At 36.6% G+C, this 20,271-nt stretch overlaps 1 protein-coding gene across 1 annotated transcript in view; it reads left to right on the forward strand.

The window, feature by feature from the left end:
- The first annotated feature begins 17,428 nt into the window (after positions 1-17,428).
- Positions 17,429-20,271, forward strand: part of LOC136033330 (beta-1,4-glucuronyltransferase 1-like) — a 34,862-nt gene continuing 32,019 nt past the window's right edge. The window contains exon 1 of the mRNA XM_065714123.1: positions 17,429-18,325. Coding sequence (XP_065570195.1) covers positions 17,429-18,325 — 897 coding nt within the window. The remainder of the gene's footprint in view (positions 18,326-20,271) is intronic.

The following is a 20,271-nucleotide window of genomic DNA, read 5'->3' on the forward strand; positions in this document are numbered from 1 at the left end:
TCTAGGGTGGAGAATAATATGGAAATGCTGTGTTAGTATTACGACAGTAGTACGGTGATACATGAGGGGACTTATAACAAACGCAACACGTACAATTCTCATTATGTATTTTCAGTTGTAAAATTAAAAATTTAAATTTCCGTTCCTCATATAAGTCATCAAAATCTGTTAGTTTTCACGAATCAATGTCATACGTACATAACATCCAATTCCTCCTTTATTTTTGATACTCGTGATTTTCCAAGGAAATTATAACCGTCAATTTGGACTGAAGAAGAAATATTACATTAAGAAATTTTTCAAACACCCCAATAAACAAAACACAATGACTGGAAAGAAACGCTGATAGAAAATCAATTTTACTCATAAGACCATGACAATTCCAAAATCTTGTCTAAAATGAGCCTGGAGTAGCCTACATGATCTACATCCTTATCGTTAATATATTTATTTTGGGGGAGAGCCACCATAGATTTATCCATATTAACGAAATCGTCTTTCTTTAAATCATTCGCTTGCATGTGTTTAAGGTCAAGTGGATTAGCCTCTAGCCTGCCAAGCTTATTCCCACCATCTATAAATTTAGACATTAATTCTTAGTAGATAAATAATTGCTGGACACAGCCTAAAGTGTTGCAGGATAAAAGGCAAAGAAACGAAAAATAATAAATGGATGTGATGAATACTGTAGTACATTTAAGAACCTGATCTACATCTATGATAAAATACAAACAGAACGAAAGAGAAGACAAAAAAAAAAAAACCGCAAAACACGGACCATGATAATTACGGTCGGATCGTATTTAATTTTTAACAAACCATGATGACGACCAGAAAAAAAGGAAAAAATATTTTTCGCCACTTATTGATTTAATAATAATAATAATTTATTTATAACCCACATCATAACACGTTATGGCACTTGCGAAATAACGAAAAAAAGAGAGAAAATAAAATAAACTTTAAGTAAAATACGCGACAAATAAAAAAAAAACTACGCTACAATGTGATTAAGCAAACCGATGGACCAAAGGATGATTAGGGATAAACAATAAAAAGTTGATTCCGACAGCCTTCCGTCCAGTAAGACCATTTTTGCACTTATATCAGGGACATCAAACTTACGGATTATCTTACCATTGCTATACCATGGGAGGAGATAAAGTAAAAATTTACAATATCTGAAATAAACAGTCTAAATCTGATTAACATTATTTTTCTTTAGAAGGGGATAAAGACCAAAAAGATAAAGGACAGAATGATCACAGAATTTAGCATATAACCTACCCAATGCACGTCTATTATGCCTCCCTCGATTAGCAACTATCTTAGAGTAGTCCATTTGAATTTTCTATCGAACATCACGAACAGTGCACTGCCATAGGTAAGAAATTGAATTAGTAACAGTAATACCCAACCTACAAAAGGCGGAAACGAGTGGTATAGAAAAACCGCAACAAGCTAAGGGAGCATTAGAGGAAGTCAGACCATTAAAAACTAGAAATTCACATTTCTCAACATTAAGAGAAAGACCAATTTTAGAAAATAGATGTGAAACTTTTGAGAATATTAACGACATACCTTGCTTATTTTTTAAAAAAAGTAGAAGATCATCCGCATAAGCAAGATATGAAACATCTGAGTGTCCAATAAAATAATCTGATCTAATTTCATCTAAAATACCAGAAATGCACATTTTGAATATACTAGGTGATAAAATCCCTCCCTGTTTGACACCCCGAGAATAACAGACAAACGAAGATCCAGATTTATTAACTTGGAAGAAATAGTTCTCATACCATAAATGAAGAAGAAAAATGACTGAAAGATTTACACCGTTATTAAAAATGGAAGTAAAAGCCTGACTGTGAACTAAACTGTCAAAAGCTTTAGAAAGGTCCAAAGTACATGTATAAAGCGGTGACCCCTCAGCCATGCTATTCTTAAGGGTGGAAGAAAGAACACGGTGTGCATGTTGATAACCAATACCAGATTGAATATCACCCATACTAACATCAAACACCACCATTTATCTCGACAAAACCCCATTTAAAAAAACTTTCCACCGTTGCCACTTAATATCAATAAAAAAGGAATAATAGTCATTTTAAATAATCCTTACAGTCATTAACAAAGTTCACTGTTAACTGTAAAGCTTCATAATGGTCATTGTATTTGACCAACCCTTCAGAGTTCAGGTGAAGTACTTCTTACCATATATCTGCTGCTTTTTGTTTGATCATAGAGGACTCATATTTTTCAGCTTCTTGCAGACCTTCCGCCTCAGCATGAAGGCCGTTCCTGATATCGTTAAGTTTTGGAGAAAGATCAGACACAAGGTGAGCCCCTGAACCTCCAAGCTTCCCCTCATTACGCATAATTAATTTCACGTCTTTGTCGTTGCTAAGGCAGAGAAAACTGATTTTAACGTCGCAGTTTTCGATGAGCCTTACCTATTTTTAATATTAAATTTTTTTTCGACCCCAGTCAATGCAAATTGTCAATGGAAATGGAGCTAGAAATTTCGACAGTGTCACTGTTCCAATATATCATGTTAGATTCCAGGATTTAATTATCCTTTTCGTTTCGTAGACTATAAATGATGAGATTTTTTCTTTTACTTTTTAATTCTATTAGCAAAAGTTCTTTCGACAGTAACCCACTGAAAAAATTATGTTAGCTCAGTTGGTTTTTAACTTCACGAATCGTATTGCCACGTTATAGTCCACTTGATTTTATGACTTCAATATCAGCTTTCAAACTCGCAAACTTCAGAGACAATTCGTTTTGGTTTGCCAAAATAATATTGAGTTTATCCAGTTTTGCCACCTAGGCAATAATGCTAACTTCGAAGTCCTCAAAATCCCTTTTGCTCACGCTTGCTATCATCAAATAAATCAATAATTACAATCTAGATTGAATTACGTTAGATTATTCCTTGCTATCCACAATAATCTGATGTAAAACAGGTTTAGCACGGTTAATTTCAGCGAGATACTAACTCCTTGAATGACCAGCCGGGGAGTAACAATTGTCTTACCCAATGAATAAGATTATATCCAAGAAAAAGTATTTGCAGTTTCAAATCTCAATGAAGACCAAAAAACAGAAACAATGTCTGACACAGAGGCACAGTGAGACGGAGAGCGAAAAACACATACAAACTCACCGAGTCAGGTAAACGAATACACAAAGACAGACACAGGCAAAAGTACATAGTAAGTCCAAGAAACACGTAGCGATTCGCACTAAAACTGGTAAACACACAGGCTTGGTGAGACAGAGAGAAAAACACACACAAACACGCAAAGTCAGACACACAAACACACAAGGACCGACACAGAGCCAGGCAATCACAAAGTCAGACAAACAGTCCCGATGACAAAGGCAAGGTGAGAGAAAGGGAGGCAAATACATTTATAAACACACATAGTCCGACATACTAACACACAAACATCGTCACACAGACGAGTAAAAGACAGAAAAGATAGATAAAGAGACGGCTAAAAACAGAATCAGACACAAAGGCAAGGTTAGAGAGAGATAAAAACAACAGAAATATTAGAATCAGGCAACAAAACATTAAAAGACCAACACAAGGCCAGTCAGGCGCATAGGCACAGTTAGGGAGAGAGACAAAACACACACAAAGAGGCAAACAAACAAAACACAGAAACAGGCAAAAACAAGTCATAAATACAGTCATGGTAAGAGAGATACAAAAAAAACACAAAAACACAGAGTCAGAAACACAAGCATACAAAGAAAGACACAGAGACCGGCAAATACACAGCTCCAGACACAAAAGCCGATTGAGACAGAAAGAACACACAAAAACACGGAGTCAGATAAACACACAAAGACAAGGAGTCAGATAAAGACACAAAGACAGAGAGTTAAACATACAGTCAGACTCACAGTCAGGGTCAGAGAGAGAGAAAAATACATACACAAACTCTTACACACACAGATAGACCGAGAGACGGCCAAACACAAAGTCATATACAAAAACAAAGAAAAGATAGACATAGAGACAGTTAAACAAACATTCAGACACACAGACAAGGTGAGAAACTGAGAGAAAACCACAAACAAACACGGAGAGTCAGACAAACGAAGATTGACATAGAGAAGGAAAACACACAGTCTGACATACAGGCCCTTTGAGAGACAGAAATAAAAACAGAAACAAAGAGTTAGACACACAAAGACAGTCAGAGGGACAGAAAAATAAAGTCAGTGTGTACCGGTGAGATAGGGAGAGAAGGAGGAGAGAGAGAGAGAGAGAGAGAGAGAGAGAGAGAGAGAGAGAGAGAGAGACATAGTCAGATTCACAACATTTAATTAGACACAAATACGGGTAAACACACAGACACAGTGAGAGAGAATGAGATACAATATATACACAAACAAACAGAGTAAAACACACAAAGACAGACACACAGATCATTAAAAACACAGAGTAAGTCATAAAAGACACAAACAAACACGGAAAGACAGTTACACAGACATACAAAAGCAGTCAAAGACAAAGGCACGCTGAGAGAGGGAGAAAACAAATACAAATACACAAAGTCAGACATAAAAAAAGTACACATAGACAAAGAGAGGCAAGCAGGAAGTCAGGCACACAGGCACGCTGAGAGAGAAACAGAAACACACCCAAACAAGTCGAGCTGGAAATAAAGACAAAAAAAGACAGACACAGAGACAGAAAAACACACAGAGGACGAAAATACTAAGATAGACACAGACAAGGGTAAACACACAGTCAGACACAGAAAAACAGCTTGAGAGAGAGAAAAACACACGAACAAACAGCGTCAGACACAAAAACACACAAAATCAGACGGAAACACTGATAGATATACAGTCAGTCAAAGAGGTACAAAGAGAGAGAGATAAAATAAACACAAATACAAAGTCAGAGAGCCAGACACTCACAAACACACACAGAAATAGGCAATCAGACAGTTACAAACAGAAGCTCGGTGAGAGAGAGAGAGAAATAAAAAATACAAACACACATTGTCCAACAAAAAAAAAACCACAAGGACAGAGATAGGCAAACGAACAATCAGTTACACATGCAAGGTGAGAGGGACAGAAAAAAATAAAAACAAACAAAATCAGACACATAAAGACAAATAAAAGCAAACAAACAGAGCTAGACACACAAACACAGGCATATAGTCGCAAAAACTGGTAAAACACACTCAGAAACACAGGTATGGTGAGAGAGAGACAAGACTATACAAAAAACACATAATCAGACAAAAAACACAAAGACAGGCAAACAAAAAGAGACAGAAGGACAAACACGTATAGATAGACGAAGAGACGGATAAACAAACACTCAGACATAAGAACACTCGGAGAGAAAATGACAAAAACACACAAACAAAGAGAGTCAGAAACGCAAACACACAAACGCAGAAACAGAGACATGCATGAACACAAAGTGGAGAGAACACGAGAGAGAGAGAAAGAGAGAGAGATAGAAAGGCACAGAGAGTGTGAGAGAAAGAGGGAGATAGACAAAGAAATAATCACACAAATACAGATGCAGTCAAACACACAGTGAGACACACAGGCATTGTGAGAGAGAGAGAGACAGAAGGACACAGAAACATACAACTTCAGACACACAAAGACAGACACAAAGACAGGCAAACACACATAATCAGACACACTAAGACAGACACAGAGACAGGCAAACACACAGAGTCAGACAAACAGACAATCACGCAAATACAGATACACTCAAACACACAGTGAGTCACATAGGCATGGTGAGAGAGAGACAGAAAGACACAAAAACACACAACGTCAGTTGAAAGACACAACATCCAAGGACACACAAACAAACAAGGACAGACATAGAGACACGCAAATACAAACATCAGACAAAGAAAGAAAGAAGCAAACATACAGAGTCAAACACACAAACACACAAAGACAAAGACTCAAAGTCAGACAAACAAACGAACAAACAAAGATAAAGAAGGGCAAACAGACAGTCAGACACACATATGTGATGACAGAGAAACAAAACACTCACTGAAACAAACACAATCAGACACATAAACAGACAAAAACAGACACACAGATAGGCAATCACACAGATTCTAACATTTAAACACATAACAATAGAAACAGACACGGGTAAACACAGAGTCAGACTCATACTCTTAGACATGTTAAGAGCCAGAAAGATACACAAAAATACTCAGAGTCAGACTCACAAAAAGGAAAGACACAGAGACGAACAAACAGAAAATAAGACAAGGACAAGCAAATACAAATAGGATAAAGAGACGCAACCCCCAAGGACACACAAACACAAAAGGACAGACACAAAGACAAGTAAACCCAAAGTCAGACAAAATAAGCGACATGCAAACATGCAGAGCCAGACACACAGAAACACAAAAATATAAATGGAGACGGTTAAATGCACAATCAGACTCAAAAACAAGGTGAGAGAGAGAGAGAGAGAGAGAGAGAGAGAGAGAGAGAGAGAGAGAGAGAAAGAGAGAGAGACACAAACTAACAAAAACACACAATGTCAGACACACAGAGACAGACACCGAGACAGGCAAACACACAATGTCAGACACACAGAGACAGATATCGAGACAGGCAAACACACAGAGTCAGACAAACAAACAATCACACAAATACAGATACAGGCAAACAGACAGTGAGAAACACAGGCATGGTGAGAGAGAGACAGAAAGACACACAAACACACAACGTCAGACCCACAAACACAAAAAGATAAACACAAAACAGGTAAACACACAGTCAGGCTCAAAAGCAAGGTGGGGGAGAATGAGACACAACACCTAAAAACACACAAACACACAAGGACAGACAAAGAGACAAGGAAACACAAAGTCAGACAAAGAAAGAGACAAGCAGACATAAAGAGTCAAAAAACAAACACACAAAGACAAAGACTCAGAGTCAGACAAACAAACAAACAAACAAAGATAGAGAAGGTTACGCAGAGAGTCAGGCACACATATATTGTGAGAGATAGAGAGAGAGAGAGAGACAAAAATACTCATAGAAAAACACAGAATCAGACACACAGAGTCAGACATTTAAACACATAACAATAGAAATAGAGACGGGTAAACACACAGTCAGACTCATAGACATGTCTCATAGACATGTTGAAAGCTAGAAAAATACACAAAAATAGTCAATGAGACTCACAAAAGACAAGGAAAGATGCACACACTAGCAAACAAATAGTAAGACAAAAACAAGGATAAGCAAACACACATAGTCAGAAAAGCAAAGTCATATAGAAAGACACATAGATGGGCAAACAGACAGTTGGACACATAGAGGGCAAGATAAAGAAAAAAAAACAAAGCCAGACACACAAAAACACATTGGCATGACAGGCAGACACAGAGTCACACACACAAAACACAAAGATAGAAATGGAGACGGTTAAATACGCAATCAGACTAAAGGCAAGGTGAGAGAGAGAGAGAGAGAGAGAGAGAGAGAGAGAGAGAGAGAGAGAGAGAGAGAGAGAGAGAGAGAGAGAGAGAGAGAGAGAGAGAGAGAGAGAGAGAGAGAGAGAGAGATAGAGGAGAGAGATAGAGAGAGAGAGAGAGAGAGACGGGCAGACAGACAGACAAAAAAAAAACACAAATACAAAGAGAAAGCAAACAAACAGTCAGACAAAAACAGACACAGAAAAACACACAGAATCAGACACACTCAAACACAAAAATAAAATTTAGAGTCAAACAAACAAACAAATACGCAAAAAAACAGATAGCCAAACTGAGAGTCGGACATACAGACACGGTGAGAGAAAGATATAAACAAACAGTCAAAGAAACAAACATATTAAAACAGACACAGAGCAGAGAAACGTACAGTCAAACACACAAAGTCGGACAAAGAAACATAGACACAAGGTCAGACAAACGGCCACGGTTAGAGGGAGACATAAACACAAATAAACACACAGAGCCGCACTCTGTTTGTCTATGAGTGTTTTAATCTCTCACTCTCTCTATCTCTCTCATTTTGTATGTGTGTCTGACTGTGTGTTCACCCGTCTCTTTCTTTGTTTGTTTTTTTGTCTGACTCATGCCTTTTTATCCGACTGTGTATTTGCCTGTCTGTGTGTTGGTCCTTGTTTGTTTGTGTGTCTGACTGTATGTTTATGTGTGTTTTTTCTTTTTCCTGCTCACCATGCCTGTTTGTCTAATTTTGTTTGCCTGTCGCTGTAACTGTCTCTTTGTGTTTGTGTTATTGACTCCGTGTGTTTATGTGTGTTTATATCTCTCTCGCAACGTTGCTGTGTGCCTTACTATGTGTTTACCCATCTCTCCGCCTATCTTTGCTTGTTTGTGTGCCTGACTTTGTGTGTTAGCAGGTCTATATTCTTTCTTTTTATGTGTTGTGTATCCAATTGTGCATTCGCCTGTCTATGTTTCGATCCTAGAGTGTTTTTTCCCTCTCTATCAAACCATGCTTTTGCGTCTGAATTTGTGTTTACCTGTCACTATGTCTTTTTTTGTGTGTTTGTGTTTTTGTCTCTCTCTCTCTCTCTCTCTCTCTCTCTCCCTCTCTCTCTCTCTCTCTCTCTCTCCCTCTCTCTCTCTCTCTCTCTCTCTCCCTCTCTCACCTTGTCTGTGTGTCTGAATGCCTGTTTGCATATTTCTGTGTCTGTCTTTTTGTGTTTTTGTGTCTGACTCTGTGTTTGCCTGTGTTTTGTTTCTTGCTCATTGTACTTGTGTGTTTGTTTGTCTGTCTCTGTGTCTGTCTTTGTATTTTTATTTGTCTGAGTCTGCAATATAGTTTTTGTATTTTTCTGTCTCTCACCATGCTTGTGTGTCTGAATGTGGGTTCGCTTGTATCTGAATTTTTCTTTTTGTGTTTGTTTGTCTGACTCTGTGTGTTTGACAGGGTGGTTGCCTACTCCTTGTCTTTCTTTGTGTGTTTGTTTGTTTTATTCTCCATTTTTGTGTGTTTTATCTCTCTCTAGCCAAGTTTGTTTGTCAGACTGTTTGCTTTTCTGTCTCTGTGTCTGACTTTGTTTGTTTGGCCTCTGACTCTTTGTGTTTGTAAATGTTTTTGTCTCTCACTCATCGTTTTTAATGTGTCTCACCGTAATTTCTCCTGTCTCTGTATCCGTCTTTGCATCTATGTTTGTCTAACTCTGTGTGTTGGTGTTAGTTTTTGTCTCTTTATTACCGTGTCAGTGTGTCTGACTGTCTGTTTGCCTTTCTCTGTGTCTATCCTTTTGTGTTTTTGTGTCTGACTCTATGTATTTTGTGATTTTCTCTCTTGCTCTTTATACCCCTTTGTTTGAGTGTGTATTTGCCTGTCTCTGTGCCTGTCTTTGTATGTTAGCTTGTCTTGGTCTACATGTTTATGTGTGTTTTATCTCTCTCTCTCTTACACCGTGACTGTGTATCTGACTGTGTATCTGATATGCTTGCCTGTATCTGTCTCTGTCTTCGTTTGTTTTTGTGTCTGACTCTTTGTTTTTGTGTGTTTTTGTCTCTTTCTTTCACCTTGCCTCTGTATCTGACTGTGTACTCTGTTTCCGTCCCTATCTGTGTCTGCTTGTGTGTTTGACTTTGTATGTTTGCCTGTCTCTTTCTTTGAATTGCTGGCTCTGTTGTTTGTTGATGCTACTGTTTCTCTAATCGTGCCTGTATGTCTTCAGTTTTTTTTGCCTGTCTCTTACTTTATGTGCTTGTTTGTTTGTCTGACTATGTGTGTTTGTGTGTGTTTGTCTATTCTCTCTTTCATGGTGCCTGTGTGTCTGACTGTGTTTTCACCCGTCTCTGTAACTATTCGTGTCTGTTTGTGGGTTTTTTACTCTGTGTGTTTGCCTGTCTCTGCCTTTGTGGTTCTGACTCTCTTTGCTTGTTTGTGCTTTTGTCTTTCTCTCGCCGTACCTGTGTGTCTGACTGTTTGTTTGCCTGTCTGTGTCGTTGTGTGTTTGTTTGTCTGACTTTGTGTGTTTTTCTTTGTGGGTTTGTGTGTCTGACTCTGTGTATTTGCCTGTCTTTGTCATTGTCTGACGATGAGTTTGCCTGTCTCTGTGTATTTGTAGTTTTTGTCTTTTTCTCTCTCTCTTACCTTGTCTATGAGTCTGACTGTCTGTTTACCCGTCTCTGTTTCTATCTTTGTCTTTTTATGGATCCGACTCTCTTTGTTTGCCTGTCATGTATTTGTGTTGCATTGCATTTGTCGCATTGCTCCGTGCGTTTGCATTTGTCTCTCTCTCATGGCGTATGTGCGTCCGACTCTCTGTTTGCCTATCTCTGTGTCTTTCTTTGTGTGTTTTTGTGTTAGACTCTCTGTGTTTGCCTGCCTCTGTATTTGAAAGTTTGCTTATCTCTGTGTCTGTTTTATGTGTTTGTGTGTCTGATTCAGTGTTCATCTGTCTCTGTCATTGTCTGATTGTGTTTTCGCCCGTCTCTGTGTCTTTCCTCGTTTTTTTGTGTGCCTGACTTGAGTGTTTTTGTGTACTTTTCTGTCTCTCCCACCATGCCTTCGTGTCTGACTTTTTGTTTTACCTTCTCTATGACCATCTTTGTATGTTTGTATGTCTGGAATCTGTCTGGTTTCCTGGTTCTGTAACTGAATGTTTGTTTTTTATTTCTGAATTTGTTTGTGTTTTTCTCCCTCTCTTTCACTGTGCCCGTGTGTCTAACTATGCGTTCAGCCGTCTCTGTGTCTATCTTTGTTATTTTGCGTGTCTGTTTGTTTACCTGTCTCTATGTCTGTCTTTGTGTGCTTGTTTGTCTGATTCTGTATGTTTTTGCGATTGCTTTTGTCTCTCCCTAACAACTTTTGTGTGTCCGACCGTCTACTTGCCTGTCTCTGTCTTCGTGTGCTTGTTTATTTTCTGAATCTTTTTCTGTCTTTTTGTGTTTTTCTGTCCAACACTATGTGTTTGCCTTTCACTGTCTTTATGTGACTTTGTGCTTGCCTATCTCTGTGTCTATCTTTGTTTGTTTGTGTTTGTTTGTCTGCCTGTGTGTCTGGCTGTTTTTTCCTATCTCTTTGACTGTCTTTTTGTGTTTGTGTGATTGACTGTGCGCTTATGTGTTTTTTGTCTCTCTCCCACCATACCTGTGTGCCTGACTCTGTGTTTGCTTGTCTCTTTCTTTGTTTGATTGTTTGTCTGACTCCGTGTGTTCGTGTGTGCTTTCTGTCTCTCTTTCATCGTGCTTATGTATCCAACTGTGTTTTGCCAGCTTGTGGGTCGGTCCTTGTGTGTTTTTGTTTCTGACTCTGTGTGTTTGCTTGTGTGTTTTCTCTCTCTCACCAAGCCTCTGTCCCTGACCGACTGTTTGCTTGTCGCTTTGTCTCTCTGACTTTATGTGTTTATCTGGGTTTTTGTCTCTCACTCAGCCTGCCCGTGTGTTTAACTATGTATTTAAACCGTCTCTGTGCCTGTCTTTGCGTGTTTATGTGCTTAGCTCTGTGTATTTGCCTGTCTATGTTTGTTTCATTGTGTGTTTGTCTGTTCGACTATGTAATTGCCTGTTTATTTGTCGATCCTTGAATATTTTTGTGTCTGGCTCTGTGTGATTTGATGTGTTCTTATTTTGCTCACCGTGCTTGTGTGTCTGACTGTGTGTTTTTCTTTCACTCACCGTGCCTGTGCTTCTGACTGTGTAATTTCCTGTCTCTGTGTTTGTCTTTACGTGTTTATTTTGACTCGATGTGTTTGTTTGTGTTTTTGTCTCTCTCCCATCGTGACTGTGTGTCTGACTGTATGTTTGGTTTTCTCTGTGTGTGTCATTGTATGTTTTTGGGTCTGACTCTGTGTTCTGTGTTTGTCTTTGTCTCTCCCTTTCTCCGTGCCCTTAAGTCTGACTGACTGTTTACCCATCTATTTGTTTGTCTTTGTTTCTTTGTGTGTCTGACTCTCTATGTTAAAATTGCATTTTATCTTTACCTCTGACCGTACCTGTGAGTATGACTGTGCGATTGTTTGTCTCTGTTTGTCTGTATTTGTTTGAAAGTGAGTATGACTTGGTGTGTTTGTGAGTGTGACTCTTTGTGCTTCTGTGTGCTTTCCTGTGTCTTTCACCATACGTTTTTGTCTGACTGCGCGTTAATGCTTCTCTCTGACTATCTTTGTGTGTTTATATGTTTGACTCTATGCAGTTGCCTGGCTCCTTAATTTACATTTTTGTTTTTGTGCCTGAATGAGCGTTTGTGTGTGTTTTTCTCCTTTTCTAGCCATGCCCATGTGTCTAACTGTGTATTCAGCTGTCTCTGTGTCTATCTTTGTGAGTTTTTGCGTCTGTGGGTTTGCCTTTCTCTACGTCTGTCTTTGTGTGTTTGTTTGTCTGATTCTCTGTGTTTGTGCAAGTATTTTTGTCTCTTTCTAACCACTTTTGTGTGTCTGACTGACTGCTTTTCTGTCTCTATCTTTGTGTGTTTGCTTGTTTTTCTGAATTCTTGTATGTCTTTGTGTGTTTTTGTGTCCGACACTATGTGTTTGCTTGCCACGGTCTTTGTATGACTTTGTGTTTGCCTGTCTATGTTTCGATCCTTGTGTGTTTGTGTGTTAGAATCTTTGTATTTGTTTGTTCATATATCTTTTTGTGTCTCACCTTGCTTTTGAGCCTGACTGTATTTTTACCCACTTTTGTTTCTAGTATTTTTCGTCTCTAACTCTGTTTAATTACCTGTCTGTGTCTTTGTGTTTATGTGTGTCTGACTCTGTAAGTTTGTGTGTGTTTTTCTCTCTCTGTCTTTTACTCTGCCCTTGTGTCTAGCTATATTTCCCTGTCTCTTTGACTGTATTTTTGTGTTTGTGTGATTGATTCTGTGTGTGAATGTGTGTCTTTGTCTCTCTCCCTCTGTGTCCGTGTGTTTAACTGCGTGTTTACCTGTCTCTTTCTTTGTGTTCTTGTTTGTCTGACTCTGAATTTTCGAGTGTGTTTTTTCTCTCTCTTTCATCATGCCTATATATCCAACTGTGTTTTGCCAGTCTATATGTCAGTCCTTGTGTGTTATCGTGTCTGACTCGGTTTGTTTGTGTTTGTGTTTTTTCTTTCTTTCACCAAGCTTGTGTGCCTGACTGTCTGTTTGCTTGACTCCTTGTCTGTCTTAGTGTATCTGACTGTGCGTGTTTGTCTGTGTTTTTGTCTCTCGTTCTCCCTTCCTGAGTGTCTAACTATGTATTTACCTCATCTCTGTGCCTACCTTTGCTTATTTATGTGCCTGACTCTGTCTATTTTCCTGTTTAAGTTTATTTTTGTGTGTGTTTGTTTGTCCAACTGTGTATTTGCTTTTCTGAATGTCGATCCTTGAATGTTTCTGTGTTTGACTCAGTGTTTTTGGGTGTGTTTTGTTCTCATTCACCGTTCCTTTGTTCCAGACTGTTTGTTTACCTATCTTTGTGAGTGTCTTTGTATGTTTTTGTGTCTGACTCTTTGTTTTTGTGCCTATCTTTGTCTCTCTCTTTCACCGTGCCCGTAAGTCTGACCGTCTGTTTGCCCGTCTCTCCGTCTATCTTTGTGTGTTCGTGTGTCAGACCCAGTGTTTTTGTGTGTAATTTAGTCTCTACCTCTCACCTTGCCTGTGCGTATGACTTTGCGCTTGCCTATCTCTGTTTGTCTATATTTGTTTGAAAGTGTGTATGACTTGGTGTGTTTGTATTTGTTTCTCCCTCCCTCTCTCTCTCTCTCTCTCTCTCTCTCTCTCTCTCTCACACACATACACACCGTGCCTTTTTGTCTGACAGTCTGTTTACCCGTTACTTCGTCTGTCTTTATGTGTTTGTGCATCTGACTATGTGTCTCGGTTGTCTCTGTCTTTGTCTGATATATATCGATATAGAGAAATATATCGAGTGTCTGACTCGATATATTTGTGTTTGTTTTGTATCTCTTTCATTCTCACCTTGCTTGTGAACCTACCTCTGTGTTTACCCGTATCTGTTTCTATCTTTGTGCTTTTGTGTGTCTAACTCTTTATATTTGCCTGTCTCTATCTCTTTGTGTTTGTTTGATTGACTCTGTGCGTTTATGTGTGTTTTTATCTCTCTTTCACCCTGGCTGTTTGTCTAACTATGTTCTTAGGCGTCTCTTTGCCTATATTTTTCGTGTTTGGTTGTTTGGATGTGTTTTTCTCTCTCTGACGGGCCATTGAGCCCTTTGGGATATTGTTTTTGTAATTGTTATCTTATGAAAATAAATAGAACTTGAACTTGACCGTGCCTGTGTGTCTGACTATTTCATTGCCTGTCTCTTTGTCTGTCTTTGTGTGTTTGTTTGTCTAACTATGTACGTTTGTGTGTGTTTTTGTCTCTCTCTCAATTTGGCTGTGTTTCTTACTCTGTTTTGTGGTCTCATTGTATAGCTTTGTATTTTTGTCTGTCTTACTCTGTGTTTTTATATGTGTTTTTGTCTAGTAAATTGTGCTTTTGCGTATGACTTTGCGCTTGCCTGTCTCTATTTGTATGTATTTGTTTGAAAGTGTGTATGATTTGGTATGTTTGTGTGTGTGTTTTTTTTTCTCTCTCTCTCTCCCTATCACTCTCTCTTTCTCTTGCCACCAGAAATCAGAAAAATCATTATTGGGAATTTTGCCATAAGCTTAGGCAATCAATTCTAATGTAAATGATTATTTTTGTTTGAAATTGCCTGAAAATGTAGCAGGATAAATAGTTTTTGCTAAAAGGTTTTGTAATTGCCAGACAATATTACAAAAAAGCATGAAAAAACATGGAATTAAGTCAAATGTCTTTTACCCATTTGAATCTATCTCTAATAACTCAACCCCTCATCTCAATGGATCTAGATTCATTGAATAAAAGTAGCAATTTTTGTGCAAAATTATATTTCTGATGTTGTGGGTATACTTATGGTGGATTTATCTGCATTTATGTTGACAATCCTTGATTGAACAACTTTCTATTTGAAAATATCTCTTTTGTACTTGTATAATATAAATTTCAGCGCCCTAAGAATAACATAGTTCAATAATCTTTATAAATTTCTTTATTAGTAAAACTTCTATGTACAATAAGAAGTATGTGTCTTACAAGGCCATTTGAATAGCTCACGTTAGAAAATTAATAAAATGTAACAGTCAGATGCACGTCAAATATAAGCAATTTTCACTAATCAATTTTCTTCCTCTTTTGAATTATTCAAGAGATGGGAAATATAAAATCCATTGCGTTACCGATTCATTTCCGCTAGAAGGTTGCTTAATAATAAAAATATTTGGAATATTTTGCTGGTCCAGCTGTCCAAGGAAATATTCCATTGGAAGGGAAATCTTTTCTCTTAAACCCGATTCCAAAAGAGGACAAAAATCTTTGGATTATAGAGATTTCCTGAGGAAAAATCTTGAAGAAATATATGTCGAAGAAAAAAAAATGAAATTTTAGTAAAAATGTCTTGAAGAAAAAAAAGCACTTTGAAAATAAAATAAAATCTTGAAGAAAATATATCTTAAAATGCTAAGTAACATCTCACCTGTGTGCTGTCCTGAGTTACACAATGAGACTCCCCAGGGACACCCAAACTCTTGCAAGTCATGCGAGATTAAGTAGTTCACAGTATATCTAACAGTTCATGCAAGATTACGTCATTCTTAACACATGTAAACATTCCATATTACGTAAAAAAAAGGTATTTTATAGTCTTGCGTGACATACAGGTGTACCATAGTATTGTGCAAGACCCAGGCGTTAGTAATAAGGTCTTTAGGGACTAGTAATTCCAGTGGTAAATCCCCTACGACCATCATGAAATCCATAGGACTGTCACTATGAACCCAATTATTTGATGTTGACAGGAAAAAGTTTGAATTCCTCTCTAGTCCCTTTTTTGCTGCTCTATTTTGAGGTGAAACAATATCTAATAAATTTTGCTGCATTATATTCATTTCACTTTAAAAATATTTCTGCATAGGGGTATCCTTAGCATAAAACTTTCATGCAAGTTTGAAGCCAATCGAAAAAATTTGGCACTTTTTTGAGGTTTCTTCATTAGAAGAGGAACCAATATCAATAGAATCAATCTTTTTATTAATTTCTTTTGCACATTATTCCCATTAGGTTAAGGGCCTACGGACGTGATTTTCAAATTGTTCAGACAAATTTTTGTGGCTTAACTTCAGGTCTCTAGCCTCTCCCCGTTCCCATAGCCAAATAGTGATGATTTTTTTCACCAAGTGAGTAATTCCTGACATTTTCACACCAATGGACTTCCTAGATCAAGTGTACCTCTTTTTGTTTCTATTATAAAATATAATTGTGTAGAATTGACAGTTAGTACTACTTGCGGCCCTTATTCTGGGAAAATTGGGAGCTATATCATTCTTTTATTCATATTTATTAATATTTTAAGCTATTCCAAGCAAAATAGAAAGTTCGAAATGTTCATCTAATATCCTAAGGTCCTACTAATGGAATGGAACGGAATTTCATCGGACAATGGCTGGCTCCCTTCCAATCTTTTCTGACTACTGAGAGAGGCAATAGAACACTCAATTTCCTATCAAACGAGCGTCCTCCAAAGTTTCAAAGACCAATCTGGGGCCCAATAATGATCTAAGGCCAATATGCTTCAAACGTCAGAAACAATTATCTGTAATAAGTGGTGGGTTGAATCTTGCAGCAATATAAATCAGACTTGCTTCAAATGCAAAAGATGAGACATTAATTCCTACTATACCTCCCGTTATCACCTCTTATTTTTCTTTGAAGGCAAATATAGATTTTGACAATTTGAGGCTCAAAATACCTTGTTTTAGGCATCTGGCTTTCCCCCTACCATTAAAAAGATCATCTGCCCGTTTAAACAGTTGCTATACACTATTAATAATTCCTAAGAGTATCGAATTTTAATGGTTCGAAATTTTCTTTTGGCTCCTCAATTTTATATTTTGGAATATTTTCTTTTGGAAATTATTAGAAGGGATGTTCCAGAAGAAGTTTTTCCAGAGAAAGGAATTTTACGAGGGAATTTAACATGAAGGTAGGGGAGAATGTCTCTGGGTTGAATTCATGATTTTTTTTTTCTTGGGAGGGAGAAGGGAAGGGAATTAACCTCGCTTCCCGAAAAACTCACGGAAAAATGATAAGTTTGTTTTAACAAAGGGAAATCAGTGTTGAATGAAAATTAAGTTAGTCCAACTCTTTAATAAATGTCACAGTTAGTTTATTTTTCTGTAAGATGGTGAGGAGGGGGATGAAAAACAAAACGTAATGTTACTATTTACTTTTTTCTCATTTGTTTAGATTCTTTTTCATTTGTGCAGCCATGTTTGGTACCAAGAATATCACAACAGGATATTTAAAAAGTATAGTTATCATAATAATAAAAATATCATTCTTTTAACAAATTAATATTTACTACAAAGTAACAGTTTGTTATTTTTCAGGTTTTTTCGGACAAAAATGTCTATAGCCTTGACTCGACCAACTACCTTAAGAGCTTTGATACTTCTATTTTTTTGTTTTTTAGCTTATGTTGCTTTGCATGTGTTAAGTAAAAGCTTATATGCTAATGATAGTGAAAAACATTCAACACTGCTATTCACATGTGAAGAAAAGAATTCTGCATTCCGCTATGGACAAAGGGGTTCACAATACGTTTTGTATAACTATATAAAATCAAGACAGCAATTCAAATGTCATGAGTCAATCACGCTTACAACGCATGGTGATACAAGCTATTTGGACAATTTGGTTTATTTAAGTCAGAGATGGCAGGGTCCAATATCTTTCTCAGTGTATGTCCCAAGTTCTGACTATTACGACGCAATTAAAATTATATCTTACTTAAGACAGTGTACAGTTTCAGAAATTAAGGAGTTTGTAACATTTCATTTTGTTTTTGACAACAGCCACATGCCAAAGAGTATTATTAAATTACATAAAACTCAGAAAGGTCTCCCTTACTTTGAAAACCAAACAGAAATTTTAAAATTTCACGAAAAGAATTTTGTAAAAGTCATGGGTCATGGTGACAAAAGTGAAAACACAGAATTACCAATGGCCAATTGTTCGTTACCAGCTTCTTGGATTATCCCAACAAAGCAAACTTACCGAAATAAAAACAAATTATTGTATCCCGTGAATATTCTCAGAAATGTGGCCCGAGAATCAGCAACCACATACTACGTGTTTTCTTCTGATAGTGAGTTGTATCCAAGTCCTAATATAATTCCTAACTTTTTTGATATGCTGAAACGAAATGATTCATATCTCCATTTTGGCAAACCTCGGGTGTTTGCTTTACCTATTTTTGAAGTCTACAAAAATCAAACAGTTCCAGGCTCTAAACAAGAACTAGTAAGTAGCCCTTTCCTTTTACATTGCTTTAACTTACCTTTAACTTTTATTCTGCTTTACAAGAAGATATATTTTAGATTTATATGTCCTTAAAATAACTATGAAGACTTTAGGAAAGAGTTTTAGAATATGGTAAGGACCAATAGACGATCTTCTCATGGAAAAATATATTTTCTTGGATGTCTGAAATCCGAACAAAAATTCATTTTTGCAATTTAAGTTCTCGAGTTCTAGTTTAAATGTCTTTTAAATGTTATTTCAATTGAGAATACAAATGGATGAAAACCTTCTGGCCAATTCTGTTCAGAGAGACAGTTTCGATAAAGTTTTTGTTTTTGTGTTATATAAATATGACACAGTTTTGTATTGAAAGTATAATTCTTCTAAAAGCATGATTAAAGTATATTATGCTTGAATTTCCTTACGCCTGTAGCACATTATGATTATATTAGGCTTTGTACATTTGGCTTTGTAAATATTATATATAAGTTTTTAAAGTAAGTTTTACCAGGCTGATGCGAAATTGGGCTTTAGCAAAGGGAAGTCATTGGGGAAGGAGAGGGGTCAAGGGGCATCCTATGATAAATGACTATTGTATTTTAAGACAAATAAATAATGAAACTACAAACATACGGGCTTCCCTTATTTTAGCCAAATGAGAAATTGACCGTAGCAAATTGCTTCTTTGTTACACAAATTACAATAGCAATTGAATTTAAGCGACTATTAGAGAAACAGCTTTTAAGTAACAACTTATTATTTGAAGTCTAGGTACTAAAATCAACACAGCTTGCAATATTTGAATGTTCTAATGAAAAATACAAAGTGAGTAAGAAATGCTTGATTTGAAGGATCACCGTTGGAGATAGGGTCCCTATAAAGATAGGCAAAAACAGTTCTTTATTCCTTTGATTTTCTATTATCTGTTATTTTCAAAAAAATTACCCAACGATTGATTTTCATTTAACTTTATATGATAAAAACTGATTTTTTTATTTACAATACTTATTTTAAAAAATCGTCAATTCTAATAGTTTCATCTAATAGGCTTTATTATAAAGTCAAATTTCAACACTGTTTTTATTAAAAATAGATAAGTGCAAGAGTGGCTATATTTTCAATATACTATATATACTTAAACCCTTAATTATTCATCAACACTTATAAAGAGATGCTATTGGTCAAATCATAACGGATGAAAATTTCAAAGTTTTCTAAAAGTTTGATATTCTTCAGCCCAAGAATCGAGCACCTAGTTTCCTAATGTTTTCAAACTGATTATGCTTTTTCTGCCAAAAACAATTACGATCGTATATTTCAAGGTATACAGAAATACCATGCATTTTATGCTTTTGTTTTTTTTACACTACTTAGAAGAATTAAGATAACTAGCCACAAGGAGGCAGGGAAGGCATAAGCAATTCACTTCATTTTCATTAATTTCAAGCAAATTTTCCTAGAATTTAAAAACTAAGCTTGAACTATTCTAGCAGCCTGCATACACCCCTTTACCTTTTACCATCCCTTAATATTATTTAAAAGCCGTTATGTTATTGATTTAAAAACTAAATCTGTAAAGTTTTTATATCCAAGTATTAAATCGTTTAATATATTCAGATATTTGTGAAATAAAATATTTAGAAGCCTTCCTTTGTCGTATGCAGGACATTTTTTCCTAAATTATACTCAGAACTTTAATTCTCTGAATAAAAAAAAAAAAAAACTTCCTTACACCCCTATGTTTTTTTCTTCCAAATACTATTTAAAAGTCTTCATTGTATTCATTTAAGTCCTCCTTTTAAACTGTTCTCCTAAGTTTGATTCTTCCAGATTTACTGTGACTTGTCTAAACCCCAACAATTCTCCTCGTCTCTGAATAATTTTTAAAGCCTTCGTTTTTATTGACTTGAAGTATTTGTTTCCAATTCGTAATCATAATATTGAAT

The sequence above is a fragment of the Artemia franciscana genome, chromosome 11 (assembly GCF_032884065.1).
Source record: "Artemia franciscana chromosome 11, ASM3288406v1, whole genome shotgun sequence".
Lineage (NCBI taxonomy): Eukaryota > Metazoa > Arthropoda > Branchiopoda > Anostraca > Artemiidae > Artemia > Artemia franciscana.